The sequence below is a fragment of the Onychostoma macrolepis genome, chromosome 06, assembly GCF_012432095.1.
Source record: "Onychostoma macrolepis isolate SWU-2019 chromosome 06, ASM1243209v1, whole genome shotgun sequence".
Classification (NCBI taxonomy): domain Eukaryota; kingdom Metazoa; phylum Chordata; class Actinopteri; order Cypriniformes; family Cyprinidae; genus Onychostoma; species Onychostoma macrolepis.
The window spans coordinates 13,672,659-13,695,003 of record NC_081160.1 but is presented as its reverse complement, the minus strand read 5'-3'; the positions used below and the strand labels follow the sequence as shown (position 1 = coordinate 13,695,003).

At 38.5% G+C, this 22,345-nt stretch overlaps 1 protein-coding gene across 6 annotated transcripts in view; it reads right to left on the bottom strand.

Moving 5' to 3' along the window:
* The window catches only part of rptor (regulatory associated protein of MTOR, complex 1), a 288,710-nt gene that overhangs the window by 50,175 nt on the left and 216,190 nt on the right, over positions 1 to 22,345 (bottom strand). For all 6 annotated transcript variants that reach the window (XM_058779698.1, XM_058779699.1, XM_058779695.1 and 3 more), the window contains 7 exons: positions 15,748 to 15,849; positions 11,788 to 11,871; positions 11,493 to 11,603; positions 9,201 to 9,275; positions 8,905 to 8,970; positions 7,856 to 8,047; positions 7,404 to 7,544 (listed from right to left, as the gene is read on the bottom strand). In XM_058779698.1, the coding sequence (XP_058635681.1) occupies positions 7,404 to 7,544; positions 7,856 to 8,047; positions 8,905 to 8,970; positions 9,201 to 9,275; positions 11,493 to 11,603; positions 11,788 to 11,871; positions 15,748 to 15,849 (771 nt within the window). The remainder of the gene's footprint in view (positions 1 to 7,403; positions 7,545 to 7,855; positions 8,048 to 8,904; positions 8,971 to 9,200; positions 9,276 to 11,492; positions 11,604 to 11,787; positions 11,872 to 15,747; positions 15,850 to 22,345) is intronic.

The following is a 22,345-nucleotide window of genomic DNA, read 5'->3' as shown; positions in this document are numbered from 1 at the left end:
GCTTTCCAGCGCTGGAGAGAACTCAAGGAGCGGAAGGTCTACGATCGGATGCCGAGGTTGCTTTGTTTCTTCCCAACAGGTGAGTAACAGTTAACACTGTGTCTGCTCAGGACGTGCCACGCCCAACAGCTAAAGCCTGCCTACACTGGACGCGTGTATTTCAGGCGAGAATGTAGTTGTTTAAAACTCAAATCTGCGGTTTATTTATAAAAACAGCGCCTATTTGAAAATGTGCATCGCCGATTTCGGAGATGTGAGCTCCATGCGATCACCGGGCGCTCAGTGCTCATGTATCCCGAAGAGAGGAGAATAACCTCGGCTAGTCCTTCTGACATTTGCCGCTGGCTCTGATGTCTCTGTAGTGGTTAAACATAAGATAGTTTGTTTTGGGTAAATCTAACAGGTAATCTTTATTATATTGTTCTATTAATATGTTAAAATGAAAATGAAAACATGCAATGTTTGATATAATATTTTGTTTCATTGTAATGTATGTACATTCCCTGAACTACATTTCTGCGGCTATTAATATGTTTGAATGAAAACGAAAAGAGGCAGTGGTGTTTGATATATTTCGTATGTAGATACAGTGAGGAAGATTGCCAAGGCGAACTGACTGACATTATCAAGTACGCTGCTCTTTGCAGAATTACCGGACTTGCGTCGTTCCTCCGCGGGAGTTCACACTCCCGAGTCTAACTCGTGAAGTCTGAACTACCGAGGATGTAAGTCCGAAATTTGCGTACTTGGTATTGAGAAACGCGCGCAGACCTAACATTACGTCACCAGACTATTTGCCTAATCTTCTCGGTACTTTAGACCGCGATGGAAACGCAGACAGCAACAGGTCTGGGGGGAAAACAGTTCCTGGGACATATTGTTCCAGGTAATTTCGGTGGAAAAGCGGCTTATGTTTCACAGTTGCCTGGGTTGCGTAGGCTACGTATATGTGGGGTGGATCTATCAAAATAGGGGAGAGACCCTTTTGCGGTATAGGGGCATGTTTGTTTTGGTGATTTCAAATATCAACATTGGCATCCAGAAATCGCTTACCCTGCCTTTAACGTGTCACTGTCGTATGTAATCAAAGAGGTGTGTTCCGAACAACTCATGTCTGTCCATCAGCGATACAGCTGTTGAATAAAAATGTTATAAGTCTGTCAAAGTCTAATGTTGTTCTGTCAGCGGATGTAAAGAAATTGCACCTCCAAAAACTGTGCAGAGCCTTTCTAAAGATCTGAGCTTTATAAATGCATGGTTAAAGTTTATTTTTAATAACATGCGTGAGCAACTGAAAGATTAGCCTAAGTTTTTACAGGTGCATCTCAAATTAGAATGTCGTGAAAAAGTTCATTTTTTCTTTAAGTTATTTCAAAAAGTGAAACTTTCATATATTTTAGATTCATTGCATGTAAAGTAAAACATTTCAAAAGTTTTTTTTGTTTTAATTTTGATGATTAGATCTTACAGCTCATGAAAGTCAAAAATCAGTATCTCAAAATATTATAATATTTACATTTGAGTTTGAATAAATGACCATCCCTACAGTATAAATTCCAGGTATCTCTTGTTCTTTGAAACCACAATAATGGAGAAGACTGCTGACTTGGCAATGATCCAGAAGACGATCATTGACACCCTCCACAAAGAGGGTAAGTCACAGAGGGTCATTACTGAAAGGTGTGGCTGTTTACAGAGTGCTGTATCAAAGCATATTAAATGCAAAGTTGACTGGAAGGTAGAAATTGGGTAGGAAAAGGTGCACAAGCAACAGGGATGACTGCAAGCTTGAGAATACTGTCAAGCAAAGCGGATTCAAACACTTGTGAAAGCTTCACAAGGAGTGGACTGAAGCTGGAGTCAGTGCATCAAGAGTCACCACGCTCAGATGTTTTCAGGAAAAGGGCTACCAAGCCACTTCTGAACCAGAGACAACGTCAGAAGCGTTTTACCTGGGCTGTGGAGAAAAAGAACCGGACTGTTGCTCAGTGGTCCAAAGTCCTCTTTTCAGATGAAAGTAAATTTTGCATTTCATTTGGAAATCAAGGTCCCAGAGTCTGGAGGAAGAATGACGAGGCACAGAATCCATGTTGCTTGAAGTCCAGTGTGAAGTTTCCACAGTCAGTGATGATTTGGGCTGCCATGTCATCTGCTGGTGTTGGTCCACTGTGTTTTCTGAAGTCCACAGTCAACGCAGCCATCTACCAGGATATTTTAGAGCACTTCATGCTTCCTTCTGCTGACAAGCTTTATGGAGATGCTGATTTCATTTTCCAGCAGGACTTGGAACCTGCCCACACTGCCAAAGGTACCAAAAGCTGGTTCAATGACCATGGTGGCACTGTGCTTGATTGGCCAGCAAACTCGCCTGACCTGAACCCCATAGAGAATCTATGAGGTATTGTCAAGAGGAAGATGAGAGACACCAGTCCCAACAATGCAGATGAGCTGAAGGCCGCTATCAAAGCAACCTGGGCTTCCATACCACCTCAGCAGTGCCACAAACTGATCACCTCCATACCACGCCGAATTGAGGCAGTAATTAAAGCAAAAGGAGCCCCTACCAAGTATTGAGTACATATACAGTAAATGAACATACTTTCCAGAAGGCCAACAATTCACTAAAAATGTTTTTTTTTTTTTATTGGTCTTGTGAAGTATTCTAATTTGTTGAGATAGTGAATTGGTGGGTTTTTGTTAAATGTGAGCCAAAATCATCACAATTAAAAGAACCAAAGACTTAAACTGCTTCAGTCTGTGTGCATTGAATTTATATGATACACGAGTTTCACAATTTGAGTTGAATTACTGAAATAAATTAACTTTTCCACGACATTCTAATTTATTGAGATACACCTGTATTTGTTCTTCACATTTCACATCAGACTGTTTTGTGAATTATTCTAAACATGATGTTCATTTTCCACAACATCTTTTATTGACTGAAATCTTACATCAAGTCTTGTGTGTGCAAGCTTTTGAGTTAGCCTGAACTTGTGTGCAGCATAGTAAATCCGGTATAATGACAGCATTTTGTTCATTTAGATTATTTTTCTGACCGATAACTGAAGCTCATTACTCGATCATTAACCAGTAAGATTTTAATGTCTTTTTTTGTCACATCATACACCTGCAGTGCTTCTGTGAATGGAGAAAAACAGAAATTAAGTATATAAAAGTAATAAAATAAATAATACTGCATGAAATATATTTCTCCTAAATAATTAACAGATTAACAAAAGAAAAAACAACAACAACTGTGTGACAAGTATAGGCTACACTTGTTTTTGTGAAAACACATTCTATTTTTCTTTATATCTTTATTTTATAAAATCCAACTGATCGTGCAGGCATCTCTCTCTTACACACAACATATCAGTTCTAGCATTGCTAACTTGACATTTCAGCCATTTATCATCAAACTAAAATGCAGTCAACCAAACAGAAAAGTTACACTGCTCAATTTAAAAGGTCCACTGTAAAATCAGTGTTTTATGTGGATATTGGAACACTAGTTAAGTACAAAGCCTTGTTTACATAATGAATAATAATTTAGCAACCAAATGTTGCATGGCAAAAAAATGAAAACCTTTGAGGCAAAACATTTCAGGTTTGCTTTAAATAAATTTATTTTAGCTTGATGTTGTGAAGTTGTGTTTGATTTTATAGTTTAATATACAATTTTATAGTTCATTCTTGTTCTGTTCTGAATACAGATAAATGTAAAGGATTTGTTGTGGAGTGAGGAGAATATGTTTGCATATGTTTCATTAAATTTACCATTATTTAATATACATATAAATTAATGTAAGTTTTTGCAATTACAAGGTTAACAGGTGTTTTTAGAGTAGGATTTCTCTTTCATGAGATTATTTCCTCTTTTTGGCCAGGTTACATTTCTCCATGTTGTAAGCTCTAGGGGCAAGGCTTCTAAACCGTAAATTTTTTTAGATTCAAATGATGTTTGAATACAGCCGCCACATTTACCAATTTCAAGATTGGCAGATTGGCATTATTTGATCCCCTGCTAATTTTGTACGTTTGCCCACTGACAAAGAAATGATCAGTCTATAATTTTAATGGTAGGTTTATTTTAACAGTGAGATACAAAATAACAACAAAAAAATTACAGAAAAACGCAATTCAAAAAAGTTATAAATTGAATGGCATTTTAATGAGTCAAATAAGTATTTGATCCCCTATCAATCAGCAAGATCTCTGGCTCCCAGGTGTCTTTTATACAGGTAAGGAGCTGAGACTCTCCTAAAGGGAGTGCTCCTAATCTCAGCTTGTTACCTGTATAAAAGACACCTGTCCACAGAAGCAATCAATCAATCAGATTACAAACTCTCCACCATGGCTAAGACCAAAGAGCTGTCCAAGGATGTCAGGGACAAGACTGTAGACCTACACAAGGCTGGAATGGGCTACAAGATCATCGCCAACCAACTTGGTGAGAAGGTGACAACAGTTGGTGCGATTATTCGCAAATGGAAGAAACACAAAATAACTGTCAATCTCCCTCGGTCTGGGGCTCCAGGCAAGATCTCACCTCGTGGAGTTTCAAAGATCATGAGAACGGTGAGGAATCAGCCCAGAACTACACGGGAGGATCTTGTCAATGATCTCAAGGCAGCTGGGACCATAGTCTCCAAGAAAATAATTGGTAACACACTACGCCATGAAGGACTGAAATCCTGCAGTGCCCGCAAGGTTCCCCTGCTCAAGAAAGCACATGTACAGGCCCATCTGAAGTTTGCCAATGATTCAGAGGAGAACTGGGTGAAAGTGCTGAGGTCAGATGAGACCAAAATCGAGCTCTTTGGCATCAACTCAACTCTCCATGTTTGGAGGAGGAGGAATGCTGCCTATGACCCCAAGAACAGCATCTCCACCATCAAACATGGAGGTGGAAACATTATGCTTTGGGGGTGTTTTTCTGCTAAGGGGACAGGACAACTGCACCGCATCAAAGGGACGATGGACGGGGCCATGTACCGTCAGGGCCAGGGCATTGAAGCCAGCCAGGGCATTAAAAATTGGTCGTGGATGGGTCTTCCAGCATGACAATAATCCAAAACACATGGCCAAGGCAACAAAGGAGTAGCTCAAGAAGCAGCACGTTAAGGTCCTGAAGTGGACTAGCCAGTCTCCAGACCTTAATCCCATATAAAATCTGTGGAGGGAGCTGAAGTTTCGAGTTGCCAAACGTCAGCCTAGAAACCTTAATGACTTGGAGAGGATCTGCAAAGAGGAGTGGGACAAAATCCCTCCTGAGATGTGTGCAAACCTGGTGGCCAGCTACAAGAAACGTCTGACCTCTGTGATTGCCAACAAGGGTTTTGCCACCAAGTACTAAGTTATTTTTTGCGAACTACACTTATTTGACTCATTAAAATGCAAATCAATTTATAACTTTTTTGAAATTTGTTTTTTTCTGGATTTTTTTGTTGTTATTCTGTCTCTCACTGTTCAAATAAACCTACCATTATAGACTGATCATTTCTTTGTCAGTGGGCAAACGTACAAAATCAGCAGGGGATCAAATAATTTTTTTCCCCACTGTATGAATGTTTAATGAACCACACATCAGATGCTCAGGGACAGTGCAGTACAACTCACAGATGTCCCCAGAGTAATCTTCAACATTCCTCTGAGCCAGGCAACTGTCTCAGCATCCTTCAAGGTGATGACCATCACATGTGCGTAAGAAAAAAATAATGTCCTGCCCTAATGACTATTGTCCCATGACACTTACACACATAATTTTGAAGTTCTTTGAGAGTATATTCAAAGACCACATTAAGTTTCCCTCCATATTCAACACCATATAGTTTATAAAACATGCCCTTGGCCTGTTTTTCTTACCTAGAAAACAAGGACACCTATTTAAAAATGATGTTCATTGATTTCAGCTCAACACTGAACACAATCATGCCTCAAAAGCTGACTGAAAAGCTGGACAATCTGGCCCTTTCAGTGTAAACAGGACTATGCAACAGTATATATGGACTATATAACAGAGAAACCACAGTGGATTTCGAATGACTGCAAAACCTCCAGCACAATCATGTTGAGCACCTGCATCCCCCAGACCAATATCTTCTTTTACGTTCAACAGAACAAAGTCAGTCATAAAGTTTTGATTTTTGATGCGTTTATGTGAAAACTTGCCAGGATGGGCATTTTTACAGAATTTTGTTCAGATGCAATACATAGTGAAAGAGAATTCAATGTGGTACGCACAGAGGATTGTACCTGGAGACTCAACATCACCTTCATAATATCTCCCCCATCCTCACCACCTTCTACAGGGGCACCAACAGGTGAATTACTGCCAGGCATGGGAACTCTAAAGCTAACCACCAATTTCAAATCACTTTAGCAGACAGTAAAGACAGACGAAAAATTACTTGAACCTCTGTCCCAACAATTCAAGACCTCTAGCATCTACAAGGCCATCAACAGTGTCAGAGACTCCTTGAATTTCATTGGCATTTTTGCAAGTGATGTTGAATAGAAAAGATCATTCAGGCCAAGATATCCAGACAAGAGCTTCTTCTCCCAAGACATAATACTCTCTCGCCCTCTGCTCTTGAAAGGCTGTCATCACATCAGTATTGCTGTACTGGTGTTGTAATATGTCCCACAATGTGCACTGTATATCCAACATCGCTGTTACTATATATATATATATATATATATATATATGAGTGTTTTATACTGTGTACTTTACGATGTTCGAAAATGTCCTGTGTGTACTGAGGTTATAGTCTTAAATTTGAAATATATTTATATCAAATGTGAGCCAGGATCTGTAAGAGAAACACAATGTTGTTCACTCATTTACTGTAAACACATGGTTGACAATAAATGAAAATGACAATAATTGCTGACATGACTTCACAGCATGTTTGGACAAAAGAATGGGAGCAGAATGTTGCTGTCAACCACTATGTGAGAAAATCATGATTCATAAACAATCCCCAATTCCAAGAGGCACAGTTCTTACCATTAGAACGGACTTAAAGGGATAGTTCACCCAAAAATGAAAATTCTGTCATCGTTTACTCACTGTCAAGTAGTTCCAAACCTGTATGAATGTCTTCGTTCTGCGGAACACAAAGGAAGATATTTGTAAAAGAAGTTTGTAACCAGGCTGTTTTGGGGCACCATTGACTTCCATAGTAGGAAAAAAATACCATGGAAGTCAATGGTGCCCCAAAACTGTTCTGTTTCCCACATTCTTCAAAATATCTTCCTTTGTGTTCAGCAGAACAAATACATTTGTACAGGTTTGGAACTACTTGAGGGTGAGTAAACGATGACAGAATTTTCATTTTTGGGTGAACTATCACTTTAAGACTATGATAATGAAGTCGATGAAATTCCAATAAACTTGCCTTTCTCACAATGGGACTTCCATCATTAATGAGTTGTGCTAGCATCATGGCCACATTATGATCAATGGTGGTAGAATGATCGGTTCTCTCCGCAGAATTCCCCACAAATGTACCCAACGCAAACACAGCTGCACACCGCACCTGCCAATGAGACAACACAAAGCATAAATGAACCACACAGCCTTGGTCAGGGTTATTGTAAGAAGGTAGCACTCTTTTTTGAGCATATATTAAAGGTAATAATTTGAGGTACATATCCTGATCAGGAATAGACTTGGGAGTACACAGAAAAACAGAGAAAACAAGAAATTTATGTAAGGTTTGTAATGCAACAGGTTAATGTTCCCGGATTAAGATCTGAATTTGCAAGGCACTGTAAACGTAAACCATATAAATACTTGTATCTAAGATAAGCAACATCTACAAGAATTAGACTAGCCAACATTCAGAACCTCTGGTATAGGATCAGACAGGAGACTGTAGAGCTTCTCATGGGCACTATCTCGAACTCCACACCAGCGTGCAGAATCAAAATTCTGCCAGATTCGGCCCAAACAGATTGCCACCCACTGCCTCAGAAGAGGATGAGGGTCATTGAGCTGCTCCAGACAGATCGCAATCAGGTTACCCTGCAGACAAGCCTCCTGTTGAAAAGAAAGGACAATGCTTTTTTTTTTAAAAGATTATTCTATAAATTCTGACAGGATATTTTATATTTGTTATATACTGTATAACCTTGCAAAACAATAATATGCTGTTCAAAACATCCTATAATATTCATATTTACTTTTCAAGTAAACCCTATGATAAGTTAACTTAAGGTAAGGTAACTTAAGGTAAGCTCACACTATACAACTTTTGGCTGGATTTTGCTGTCGCAGACAGATTTTTCAGGTCTGCGAAAAAATCTGCAGATTGCGGCCAAATCGATGCTTGTTGTGTTTGCCGATGCTCGTTAGGTATGAGCAGGTCAGCAACATGATCTGAGCCTGTCCCGAGCAGTCACAGATGCTGCAATATTTTCAAACTTGTTTCAAATTATTGCCATGTGATCTTGTAGTGTGTGCGATACAAAGACAAGGTGGAACTAATCTAGCCAATCACAGTGCAGATGGTATAAATGGAAAAATCTTGTAATAAATATCTCTGTAAATTTATGTGAGAAAACATTTTTTCACTGTTGGTCAGGACTGCCTCTCGACCAAATGTCTTGTCATTTGAATACCTCCTCAAGGTTGTGTTATGTAGTGTGCGCGTCGCTATGACAAGACGATGAGAGATGACAAGAAACCTTGTTGTGGAGTGCGAACACCACAATTCAGGTAGTCATACAGTCCTGTAGTGAGAGCTTGCCCTTAGTTTTAATCTTTAGGAATGTATGTGTTGATCCATCACTAGTCAGTCAGACAGACAGACAGACAGATAGATAATATGTGCTGATTCTTTGCCACATTCATCATCTTGAGCTCCATCTGTTTTTATTTCTGTTTAATATCTTTACCTGTCCTGTGTTGTAGTTGTTGACAATGACAGCAAGGATGAAGACTGCCATGGTTCGATGCTCAGCCTGGATAAAGAATCAGGAGTCAACAACTATATCCATGACTTCATTTAATTAACAGTGTCTATCTTATTTTCGCTGTCCATCCATGATTCGATTGGTCAAAAGTACACAAAATTCAAATTGAAAAACAACGAATAGTCTGAACAAATATGGCACAGCAGATTAAGTAAACAAAACAGATTTTGTTTTGAACAAAGTGGAAAATGATTCAGTGCCATCTGTAAGATACTCACGGGCATGTATGGGTCAGCCAGCACTGACAGGAAGTACTTGTGTCCATTGTCTTTTACAAGATCAGCTTGGCATGACTACAGAAAAGAGAAAGAGAAAGAGCAGGAGGGAGAGTAGGCGAGTGTAAAAGAAGGAATTGAAGGAGTGACAAAAATGTTACAAAACACCACCTGACTGCTGACAACAGTTTCTCCCAATCTTGCTGTCTGATATAAAGTTCTTACATCTGAGTTTTCTCTGAGTCAGAGTTGTAAAACACTTACATACTCCCCTAATGAAACCTGAACTACAGCACGTGAGACACATCGCTGATACCAATAACACAATAACAGAGCCTGGAATGACCAGAGAGAGAATGAAAAAAGCTATTTGTCCCATCTCAAACAGAATGTGTGTTGGAGGATAGTGTGGGCAAGACGGAAAGGGCAAGTTGTACTATCGCCTGCTTGTGCTCTCCATTTCATCTGGTGATTTTTTAAGTGCCATGTGCTATTGTGAACACACCAATGACACATACTGACCACTCTATATGAGCTAAACAGTTCTGTATATATCTGAAAAGTGTGGCGTTAGTAAGATTTTTTTTTTCTTCAAGAAATTAAGTCTTTTAGTGAGCAAGGACACATTAAATTGATTAAAAGTGAAAGTAAAGATTTTACACTGTTACAAAAAAAATCTATTTCAAAATGAAATGCTGTTCTTTTGAACTTACTATTCATTGCAGAATTCTGAAAAAAAATGTATCATGTTTTGAGACAAAAGTTTAAGTAGCACATCCATTTTCAACTGTGATATTAGGAAATGCCACTTGAACACCAAACTGGTACATTGATTTCTGAAGCATCATGTTATAATGAAGACTAGAGGAATATCTATAATCCATAGCATGCCAATTAAAGGGATAATTCGCCTCAAAATGAAAATTCTGTCATCATTTACTCACCCTTAAGTTGTTCCAAACCTGTATGAGTTTCTTTCTTTTGTTAAACACAAAAGAAAATAATCAGAAGAATGCTGGTAACGAAATAGTTGCTGGTAGCAACTGACTTCCATTGTGTGGAAAAAATAAAAAATAAAAATTATGTAAGTAAATGGCTACCAACAACCGTTTGGAACAATATGAGTGAGTAAATGATGGAATTTTAGGTAGAAGTAACCCTTTATTTTTTGCTCATACAACGAATGTCAGTGGGTTCCATACTCTTCAAAATATCTTTTGTGTTTTGCATGAGTAGAATTAGTCATACAGGTGTGGAATGATATGGGGGTGAGTAAATGATGAGGGTTTTCATTTTTGTGTGAACTATCCCTTTAAGATGGCGTGACTAAGACCCCCTATTCCCTATTCCATTCTATTGTGCTAAGTCCAACTGTCTTTGCAAGCAAACACGCCAGGTTTGACGTCAATACTTGCACGTCTTGTGACAGAAAGGAGTTTTGAAATGACGCAGGTGTCAATGAGATCTGAGAGCAATGATCTCTACATCAGAGTTGTGAAGAGCTGTGCATCTGGATCTCTTTGTTCAAAATAAAATAAAATGAACCGTTTCAGTTTAGTCCTAAAATTTGACAGTTCAGATTAGCTATAGTCACAGGGTCTCGTTTACAGGCTGAGTTTAGCCTTTAATTTAATATCAATTCGCTAGAGTTGCTGTGGGATTTGATAAGCCAATCATAAGAATTGTCCTATCTTTCTTTAAAGAAAAATGTGTTTTCAGTAGCCAGATCAGCAGCATTAGAGTGTGTTTTGATTTGAGTGCTGCAGTCTCTGTGAGGGATGTGCGTGAATGATCATCAATCTCTGCAGGTGTCTTAACCACTACAGTCAGAGACAGATGGCAAACCACTTTCATTTCCACTGCCCTTCCAGACTCCAATGTACAAAAACACACTCTGAATGTTCAAAGAATACTGATGGATAAAATTCATCCTATTCAGTTTTTTAAAAAAATTGAATTTCCTGTTTCAATTAGAATTATGACGCATTATGGAAGTACAATTATAGCATTTGAATTCACATTGACTTTAAGGGTCTGTGCTAATCAGAATGTTTCTGATATTTAAAGTCCAAGTCTCTCAGAAAAGCTCTTAAATATAGGAAAAGAAAAAAAAGGAGAAAAATAAACAAAGAACATACAAATGGAATACACACTTCTGAGACCATAAAAAGCACTTTCATCTGTTTATATATTCTTTCTTTGTCTTTCTTTTGGTGAACATTTACTTAAAACTGTGCTGACAGGAGTTTAACTGGGACTCATGTGAGTCATCAAGAGATAAAATGGTTTACGTACACTATCTACAGCCAAGATCTTTGCCCATATGAAGACCAAAAGAGGCCTGAGCTCTCTTGCTGAACTCTGCAACAGTTTCAACACATACGGAAAAATCCCCACTGAAAGAGCCTGCAGAGAGGAGAGTGAGAGGGGGAAAAAAAAGACTAGGATGACGCAAGGTAGCTGAACGTTTTCTGCCATTTAACCATATTGTGCATAGTTTACCTAACTAACATATGTATCTATTGTGTAAAGGCTACAAACAATAATGAAATAATGAAAGTAATAAACAAATGTTAGTTGTGTATCTCACCAAACTGACGGCCCAGGGGCCCAGGTCCAGAAATCGCCCCAACAAATCCAGTGCCCTCAGTCTGTGTACCTGGCTTAAGAGGACCTGAGAGAAACCAGATGGAAGAACATTAATCCGATGTTCCACTCTCTTCCATAGCCAGTGGAGTCAGTGAGGAGTGGATGACATGGATATGTGTGTCAGTGTGTGACTCTACAAAAGGCTCAAACAGATGAAACAATGCATTTACCCACTGGAGATTGTGTTAACAGCATAGGTTGTTATGGCCCCTTAGGGAATATTAGGTATTTAAAACACCTCACACCTACAGGAATCACCAAATGTCCCACCACCCACGCAAACACAAAACAGGCAGACATACATTCACACACACAATGGGAACAACTAATATAATCATTTTGAACAGGTGCTCAGGCTCACATACACTCCCTGTAGGCTGGCACAAGCTAATGACTTCCCACCTGTGTGTGTACATCTGTGGCTAGAGTGGTTTGTGTGTGATTCATTAACATTTATGTATGAACTGTAAACCCTAAAGCTCAAAATATTTATTTGGTTTGAGTAGAGCAAACTTAACTTAGTTAAAATAAAATGAACTTGAATGTGAATATTATTTAGAACTTTCTCAAAAAACTGAAACATTTTTGGTAATCTGAATTGTCTGTTTTTGAGTTAAATGACTTTGTTTCTTTTAATTTAGACAAACTTAAATTTAACTGAAACTGGACTGGGATTTCTATATTGGGGTTTGTGTTATTAATAAAAGTGGTGGTCACATTAAATTTTAGGTATGCAAAATTACGAATGAACAAACAAACAAACAAACCAATACCAGTCAAACATCTTGACAAACCAAAGAAAAAGATGATCAAAACCATCTTCTTTACAACAATACAATGCTTGCAAGACCTCATACCATGTCTCAAACCATAGGTGCTTATATGAAAGTTCCCAATCTATATTTCTCACAATCACATTTGTTTCAAAATTAACACCAGTTTCTGGATTTAAGTTGATGAGGGGATATTTAAGCTTTACTTTGAGGGATATGTGCATAAAAAAATAAATAAATTGGGAAACAATAATGTCTATGCCTAGATGCAATTAAAATAATACTTAATGACTTGACATGTATGCTGAGCGCAAATCCATAGGATGGCACAATTTATTATTATTATTATTTATTATATATTATTATTATTTTGTTTTAAGCATTTAAGCATAAGCCTTTTTAGATCAAAAGATCTGAGATCATAAGAAACATAAAAGGAGTTACATGTAAACATAGTTTTAAATAGCAGTTTTTGTTTTCTACGCCAGCATTTTAAAACTCTGTATACGCGTGTATGTATTTAAAGCATCTAGATACTGTGGTACACACTCTCAGCATTGTGAGGGGGTCCGGATATAGGCCTACCCAGAGACAGAGCCGTGCTGTGTGTAAGGAGCACAACAGAAGGTCTGCCCACCTCAATGCCCACACAAAAACACGCACGAACTCCAAAACGCCTGCAATCTCCTGCCAAAACAATATGCCACCCTACCATAAAGGTATTAATAGATCGCAGGGTCACGTCAAATCACGGACTGTGAAAATTCTCAGCATGCACCTTGGCTATAACAGGGCGTTCCTTAATACCCTGTGAAATACCTATGGACAGAAGGAAGGAAGGAAGGAAGGAAGGAAGGAAGGAAGGAGGGAGAGAGAGAGAGATGAAAGAATAGAGAGAAGTGGAAGAAGTGGGAGGAATATGAGGGAGGTTTGTTTTTTTCTGACTCTGGCCAAATGGAAGATTACTCAGCACTTACAAGCTTTTACACACATACACACGTGTGTAAAAGTGTGACTGGTTGCTGAGTTTAAGATAAGTGTGAAAATCTGAGCCCATCTGCGAAGAGTCCAGACCTCTTAAAAAGATGCACAGAAATATTACAAAAACTCAATCTGACTCAACACAAGCAGCAGGAAACAATAATTCTGATATAATTCTGACAATAAAGCATTACATAACAGTTTATATTTTGTCAGTTCTGTGCATTCCCTGAGAACTGAACAATATTGTTGTTTATAGTGCCGTGCTCTACTATCTGAGCTAAAGGAACACATAGGCTACAGCAAGAATTGAGTATTTGAACACTTAAGTTACATTTAAATTATATATTTTGAAATCTTATTACTCAAGAAATTGTGAACAGTACACTGTAAGAGACATCAAACATTCAGAAGTCTAACCAATGCTGTGTGTATGTACACTGCATTAAAGATAAATATTAAACAATATAAAATAAATTGTGTGGATGTGTTCATAAGAACAATACGTAAGAGTGTTTTAATAAAACAACTACAACAAAAACAGTGTTGAGAGACACTAAAGGTATTTTATGTGCGTGGGAAAGCCAGATACATACATACATACATACATATATATATACACATACATACATACATACATATATATATATATATATATATACATATACATATATATATATATATATATATATATATATATATATATATACATATATATATATATATATACATATATATATATATATATATATATATATTTATATTTTAAACCAGATGGTTTGTGAGAGAGTGTCTGTGTGTTAAGGCACCTGTTTACACCAAGGATGATAACTATAAAGTTTTAATAATCATTCTAATTCTATGAGAATAGTCCACACCACAGCAAGAAATAGCACAGAAGAACAGTACTGATGGAACTACCTTTCTGATGAACAATTAAAACATTAAATTAGAATCAATGCGGCATAAAGGAGCTCAAACATTAAAAACAGTAGAAGACATAACTGCGTTGTGTGATTATAATAAACAGAATGTTATTGTTCGCCGATGTAGGCGCTAATATAGTAAATCGTCAGTTACTGTTCTTGGTGTGAACGGGCCTTTATACTATTACCCTGAGTCTCATGAGGTTGACACCAGCCCAAGAGAGAAGAATCATGGGACATGCAGTTCTGCCAATGGAATTTAGGGTAGTGCGGCAGTGTGACTGCAGCACCAGGGAGCTGGACCACAAAACCCTGCAGTCAGTCACTTGTACACACTTTTTGTGTATTTTGTACTCATTCACACATCCCTTAGTAGTGCTGTCTCTGCAGTCAATATCTCTCTTTCTCTATGCCTCAGAATTTTATTTGCTTTTATTGCTCTCAGAGGAGTGAACCTCACATCCTGCTGAATAAGCCCAAAAGGGAGACACTGTAATATAAAATACATTGTACACAAACACAAGCAACGCACAGCACTGCTGTACTAAACTAAATATTTTAAGTGTTAAACCAATGATTTATTAGAATTAAAGAGAATTTTCTTTAAACTTGTGATAGGCTCACACTCTCATCAATGTTCACATTCATTTTTTTGGATGAATTTAGAGTATCCTTGCAGTAGAACAGCCACATGGAGACGTACCAAACTTTGTAACTGTTACTTACCTTACAGTTTTACTCCAAGTACAACAACAAATTTCAAGAAACAAATTTGTCCCTTACAGTCAAATCAACTTTAAAATTGCAACTATTCTGAAAAATAACTAATACTGTAGTGTATGCTATATTTGCATGTTGCATTTAGCCTGCCATTTATTACAACAAAAACTCTGATGACAAAGTTTATCAAAGATATTTTAGCAAATTTTAATATTGTGCAATATTTTCATCATTGAATTAAATGTATTCATAATCAATATTTCTCTCAACTCATCTGCCATTTTTGGACAAATGTTTTGACTTGTTGCACTCTGGGGTTGTCTCCTCTGTAAAGCAAAAATGCAACGCTCTCTTAGAATTTAGCTGAATGATGTTGCTTCCAATCTTTTGGAAACCACTTCATGTCAGCAGTGTGCCTATGATCACTAAAAATGCTTTCTAGGTATGCAGTTCACTAGATTTTGAAATGGAGCTATTGAGAAAACCTTTGTTGTAAGTTACCTGCAGGACAATAGGCAGCTGCTCTGGTGGGTTTCTGTTTTCCACGCCCATTGTCAGCCACACCTGAAAGGCTGTCAGCTGCTCAGCAAAGAATGGACTATGCTGTGGATATAAAAACAAATTGTGAGAGACAGAAAAGTAAACACACACACAAATGCAGTGAGCACTAATACTCACAGGGTTTAAGTGGAAAAAAAGCTTTAAATCAGACAAAAACTGTACATAAGTGATCAAGATGGCTGTATTGATCGCAGTAGAATTACATAAGTCTTGCATAACACTTTCTCTCCTCCTCCATTACTTAATTACCTTTCCCATCTCAAATGAGAATGTTCACTTTCTGTGTGAATGTAAGTAGGCAGATGGGTCTTGACTATGTATTTTTTTGGGGGTGTTTTTACATGTATTAATACTACAAAACAAGAAACATAAATCCAGGCTGCCCTCTGCCTCTCTGCTTTTACATGCATAATAATATTCCAATATTAATTCGGAGAATTTGGTCACTTTGCAATTACGTAAGCACTAATTAAATCACCATAACCTGATTAAGCCAATATTCTGGTTTCTAGAAATATAAATAAGACGGTACATATCTGTGTAAATACATTTTAGGTCACATATTCATTATAATTTAACATTCATTTATATATGCGTGTGTCCAAAGAAAGGAAATTCAGAGTGATATTAGATACAGTTAGGGAAAAGAAGAAACGTTTTGGGAGAGGAGACAAACATTCAACAGTGCTACACTTCAGGACCTATATTTTGCAATCAGTGGCTTTGAAGAGTGTGTGTAATTTGGCACAGTTCTCAGTAAGAGGCTGTCACTCTTCCCACTGTACCACACACTTTCAGGGTGCTTTCACACTAGCAGTTTAGTTCGAATTAGGGGAATGGTATGCATAAAAAATTGGCAACGTGAAAGCTGTCATGCGGACCCAGGAGTACAACTGCACCGAACCCAAGACTACCAGTAAGTGGTGGTCTGAATTTGGTTGTGCTGGAACTGTGATGTGATGTGATTCACGTGAAGAACATCGTTAGTTCAACAAAATACATGAAAGAATGACCGTGGTGATGATTTACCCAGGAAACGAGCAAGCGTGAGCATGCAGTGTAATCCTGCATCGTGAGTGCATTCAGAGCAGCAAATAAATGGCTCGCAATTAGATATCAGAAAACCACGTTCATGCAATGCAGATACAGTAGATGGAAGTGTCCTTGCGTCAAGCTGCACATAATCACACCAAATTAAATGTAAAAAATTGACCCATGTTGTGTGTTCAGTCATGCACAGTGCACGTTTGTGATAACATAAGAAGAAAACATATAAGTGTGAAATCAGACCAATGTTGCAGGGGGCACTAGGAACAATCGCACTCTGATTCGTATAACAGCAAACATGCTCAGTGTGAAAGCCTCCTAAGTAAGAAATATCAAGACAGCGGCTCTCTAATTCTCATCTCTCATCTTTCTTTTCTCTCACACACAGATACACACACAATTATAAGCATATAAGAATCACTGAATCCCAAAAGTAACAACAAAGACAGGGGTGAATGTGAGACATTATTTGTTCGGTCCCAGCACGATTACATAACTGAATTTCAGACTTTCAAACACTCTTTTAATAGCCTGAGAACAGCAATATGAGTGTGTGTTAGCAGAAACAGCATCTGTTGCACTAAAGACAAATCATATCAGGTTGAGAAATCAAGGTCACTGCAACCATTACACAAGACAGACACTGATTCACAAATGTCTGAAAGTCACAAGAGTCAGTCCATTAGATAACATTTTACTGATCCCAGGAGAGAAATTCAGCTGTTATAGCAGAAGAGCATATCAGAAACAACAGGAAATGCACCTCATATCCAGTAAAACTGAGCACAAAATAAAAAGAGGTGGAAAAAGTAAATAAAACAGTCAAAAGTTCAGCAGTTCGCACATGTGTCCGTGACACTTTTAGAAATGGTGTTCATGAGGGAAACACAGGTTCGAAAGCCACTCTTATTCACTTATACACTAAAGTTGGCTTGATGTTGGACGTTCGATATTCGCATATTTAGGGACCGTCTCTAAAGTTACATGCGATATTGGTATACCCATTTCTAACTTCAATAGCATATGAGCAGAATGACTTACAGTCATAAAAACAACTGTAAACTGTACATCTAGGTGTCAACTATAATGAACAGCTTTTACATTTTTGATGTTTATTAAAATAAACTGTAAATTATTTATTAAATATTCTATTTTTTCACTACCGAATGGGCTCAAATGCAAAATATGCCATAGATTAAAGCTCAAAAGCACACCTTTTACATTTTTTTTACATTTATTAAAATAAACACTAAATTATATGTAAATAATTTTTTATTTTTCATTACCGAATGGGCTCAAACGCAAATTTAAAGATCAATAGCATTTGAGCAGAATGACTTACAGTTGTAACACAAACTGCAACCTGTTCATCTAGGTGTAAACTGTAATGCACACCTTTTACATTTTTGATATTTATTCAAATCTTCTGTAAATCATATGTAAAAATTACTTATTTTTACTACCGAATGGGCTCAATCGCAAATTTAAAGCTCAATAGCATTTGATCTGAATGACTTAGTCATAACACAAACTGTAAACTGTTCATCTAGGTGTAACCTATAATGAACACCTTTTACATTTTTTATATTTATTAAAATCTACTGTAAATCATATGTAAAAATTTCTATTTTTCACTACCAAATTGGCTCAAATGCAAAAATATGCCATAATTTAAAGCTCAATAGCATTTGAGGTGAATGGCTTATAGTCATAAAAACAACTGTAAACTGTTCATCTAGGTGTGAACTATAATGCACACCTTTTACATTTTTGATAATTATTAAAATAAACTGTAAATCATATGTAGAAATTGCTATTTTTCACTACCGAATGGGCTCAAATGCAAAATATGCCATAATTTAAAGCTCAATAGCATTTGAGCAGAATGACTTACAGTCATAACACAAACTGTAAACTGTTCATCTAGGTGTAAACTGTAATGCACGCCTTTTACATTTTTGATACTTATTAAAATAAACTGTAAATCATATGTAAAAATGGCTATTTTTCACTACCGAATGGGCACAAATGCAAAATATGCCATAATTTTCTTAGCAGACAGGAACTTAAGCTCGACTGAATCCAGCAGCTCAAAGTGACCCCTCTGAAGTTCAGCCAGGACAACAGAGAGATCCCAGGAGGACAACAGAGAGATCCCAGGAAGGCACCAGGGGTGGCCTCGGAGGATTTAACCTTCTGGCACCCCTCAGGAACCTAACGATCAGGTCATGCTTACCTAGGGACCGGCCGTCCACTGCATCATGATGTGCTGCGATAGCAGCCACATACACTTTCAAGGTGGAGGGCGACAGCCTACGCCCCAACCTCTCCTGCAGGAAAGAAAGCACGACACTAATCGGGCATCTTCTGGCATCTTCTCGGCGAGAAGAACACCAGTTTGCAAACAGATTCCATTTCAGAGCATAGGCTTGCCTCGTAGAGCAAGGTCCTGTCTCAAAGGGATGCGCCAGGGAGGGGCTGTCGCGAGGAGCATGAGTTCCGGAAACCAGGTCCTGGTGGGCCAGAAAGGCGCAACCAACAAGACCTGTTCCTCGTCCTCCCTGACCTTGCACAGTATCTGTGCAAAATGGTGCCGAGCCCCTGAGAGAGAAGGTCCTGTCTCAAAGGGATGCACCAGGGAGGGGCTGTCGCGAAGAGCATGAGTTCCGGAAACCAGGTCCTGGTGGGCCAGAAAGGCGCAACCAACAAAACCTGTTCCTCGTCCTCCCTGACCTTGCACAGTGTCTGTGCGAGGAGGCTCACTGGGGGAAACGCATACTTGCGTAGAGACAGGCCAGCGAAATCACTCGGGAACTGAACGGGTCCTTCCCGGCGGAGAAGCTCTTATTGTGACTCTCAGATCTCCCAGAGCGCCAGCCGGCGGTCCTCTGCTCGAGCCAGAGAAACTGGGATGGGTGGCGGCAGAGGGTCCCACTCTTTTCACAAAAGAGAGGCGAGATCACAGCGAGGCCATGCTCATACGCCCACAGTGGAAGCTTAAGTCACCCACGAAGGCTGCTTCAGCGTGTTGGATGCCCAGACACTGAAGACAACGATTGTGTCCGTCCTCGAAAGACAGGTAACGACCACAACCAAGAGGACACGGACAGAACGGCATCTTCAAGCTGTCCGTGTTTAGGAAATCTGCTCTTTTAGATTGAAGTGCCCAGGGGAATCGCTGATGACAGGGACACCGCTGTTCGCACCGTAATGCCAACCAAGAACAGCTTCCAGACAACAGATGAAAGGCTTTGTGGAGAACAGCACTCTTCATCCACTCGGTTCCGAAGCAAAAATCCGAAGATTGGATGCACCTGTCGCCTATTTATACCCGTATGCATGGGGAGTGGCTCAGGTATGCAAAATCCACTAACCAAATTTCATTGGCGTTTTCTCTTAAAGTCAGTGATGATTAGGGCTCCCAAGTGAGTCATTATAGTTGACACCTAAATGAGCACTTTACAGTTTGTGTTACAACTGCAAGTCATTCTGCTCAAATGCTATTGAGCTTTAAATTATGGCATATTTTGCATTTGAGCCCATTCAGTAGAGAAAAATAGCATTATTTCCCCATATGATTTACAGTAGATTTAAATATCAAAAATGTAAAAGGTGTGCATTATAGTTGACACCTAGATCAACAGTTTACAGTTTGTGTTATGACTTAGGGTGAATCCCATTTCTCTGTCTTACCTGTTTCCCTTCCCCTACCCCTTCGTCTTACAGAGAAATGGGATTCACCCTAAGTCATTCTCAAATTCTATTGAGCTTAAAATTATGGCATATTTTGCCTTTGAGCCCATTCGATAGAGAAAAATAGCATTTTTTACATATGATTTACAATAGATTTGAATAAATATCAAAAATGTAAAAGGTGTGCATTACAGTTTACACCTAGATGAACAGTTTACAGTTTGTGTTATGACTAAGTCATTCTGCTTAAATGCTATTGAGCTTTAAATTTGCGTTTGAGCCCATTCGGTACTGAAAAACATAGATTTTTTATTTTAATAAATATCAAATATGTAAAAGGTGTGCATTATAGTTGACACCTAGACGAACAGTTTACAGTTTGTGATATGACTAAGTAATTCTACTCATATGCTATTGAAGTTAGAAAAGGGTATACCAATATCGCATGCAACTTTAGAGACGGTCCCTAAATATGCAAATATCGAATGTCCAACGTCAAGCCAACTTTATGCCAGTCTCATATTCAGTATCTTTTGCTTTTGTGTTAACTTAAAGGAACACTCCACTTTTTTTGGAAATAGGCTTATTTTCCAACTCCCCAAGCGTTAAACATTTTAGTTTTACCGCTTTCGAATCCATTCAGCCGATCTCCGGGCCTGGCGGTAGCACTTTTAGCGTAGCTTAGCATAGATCATTGAATCTGATTAGACCGTTAGCATCTCGCTCAAAAATGAACAAAGAGGTTCAATATTTTTCCAATTTAAAACTTGACTCTTCTGTAGTTACATCGTGCACTAAGACTGACGGAAAATGAAAAGTTGCGATTTTCTAGGCCGATATGGCTAGGAACTATACTCTCATTCCGGTGTAATAATCAAGGAACTTTGCTGCCGTACCATAGGTGCAGCTGGCGCAATGATAGGTGCATCTCAATAAATTAGAATGTTGTGGAAAAGTTCATTTATTTCAGTAATTCAACTCAAATCGTGAAACTTGTGTATTAAATCAATTCAATGCACACAGACTGAAGTAGTTTAAGTCTTTGGTTCTTTTAATTGTGATGATTTTGGCTCACATTTAACAAAAACCCACCAATTCACTATCTCAACAAATTAGAATATGGTGACATGCCAATCAGCTAATCAACTCAAAACGCCTGCAAAGGTTTCCTGAGCCTTCAAAATGGTCTCTCAGTTTGGTTCACTATGCTACACAATCATGGGGAAGACTGCTGAACTGACAGTTGTTCAGAAGACAATCATTGACACCCTTCACAAACATGCATTGCCAAAGAAGCTGGCTGTTCACAGATTACTGTATCCAAGCATGTTAACAGAAAGTTGAGTGGAAGGAAAAAGTGTGGAAGAAAAAGATGCACAACCAACCGAGAGAACCGCAGCCTTATGAGGATTGTCAAGCAAAATCGATTCAAGAATTTGGGTGAACTTCACAAGGAATGGACTGAGGCTGGGGTCAAGGCATCAAGAGCCACCACACACAGACGTGTCAAGGAATTTGGCTACAGTTGTTGTATTCCTCTTGTTAAGCCACTCCTGAACCACAGACAACATCAGAGGTGTCTTACCTGGGCTAAGGAGAAGAGGAACTGGACTGTCGCCGAGTGGTCTAAATTCCTCTTTTCAGATGAGAGCAAGTTTTGTATTTCATTTGGAAACCAAGGTCCTGGAGTCTGGAGGAAGGGTGGAGAAGCACATAGCCCAAGTTGCTTGAAGTCCAGTGTTAAGTTTCCACAGTCTGTGATGATTTGGGGTGCAATGTCATCTGCTGGTGTTGGTCC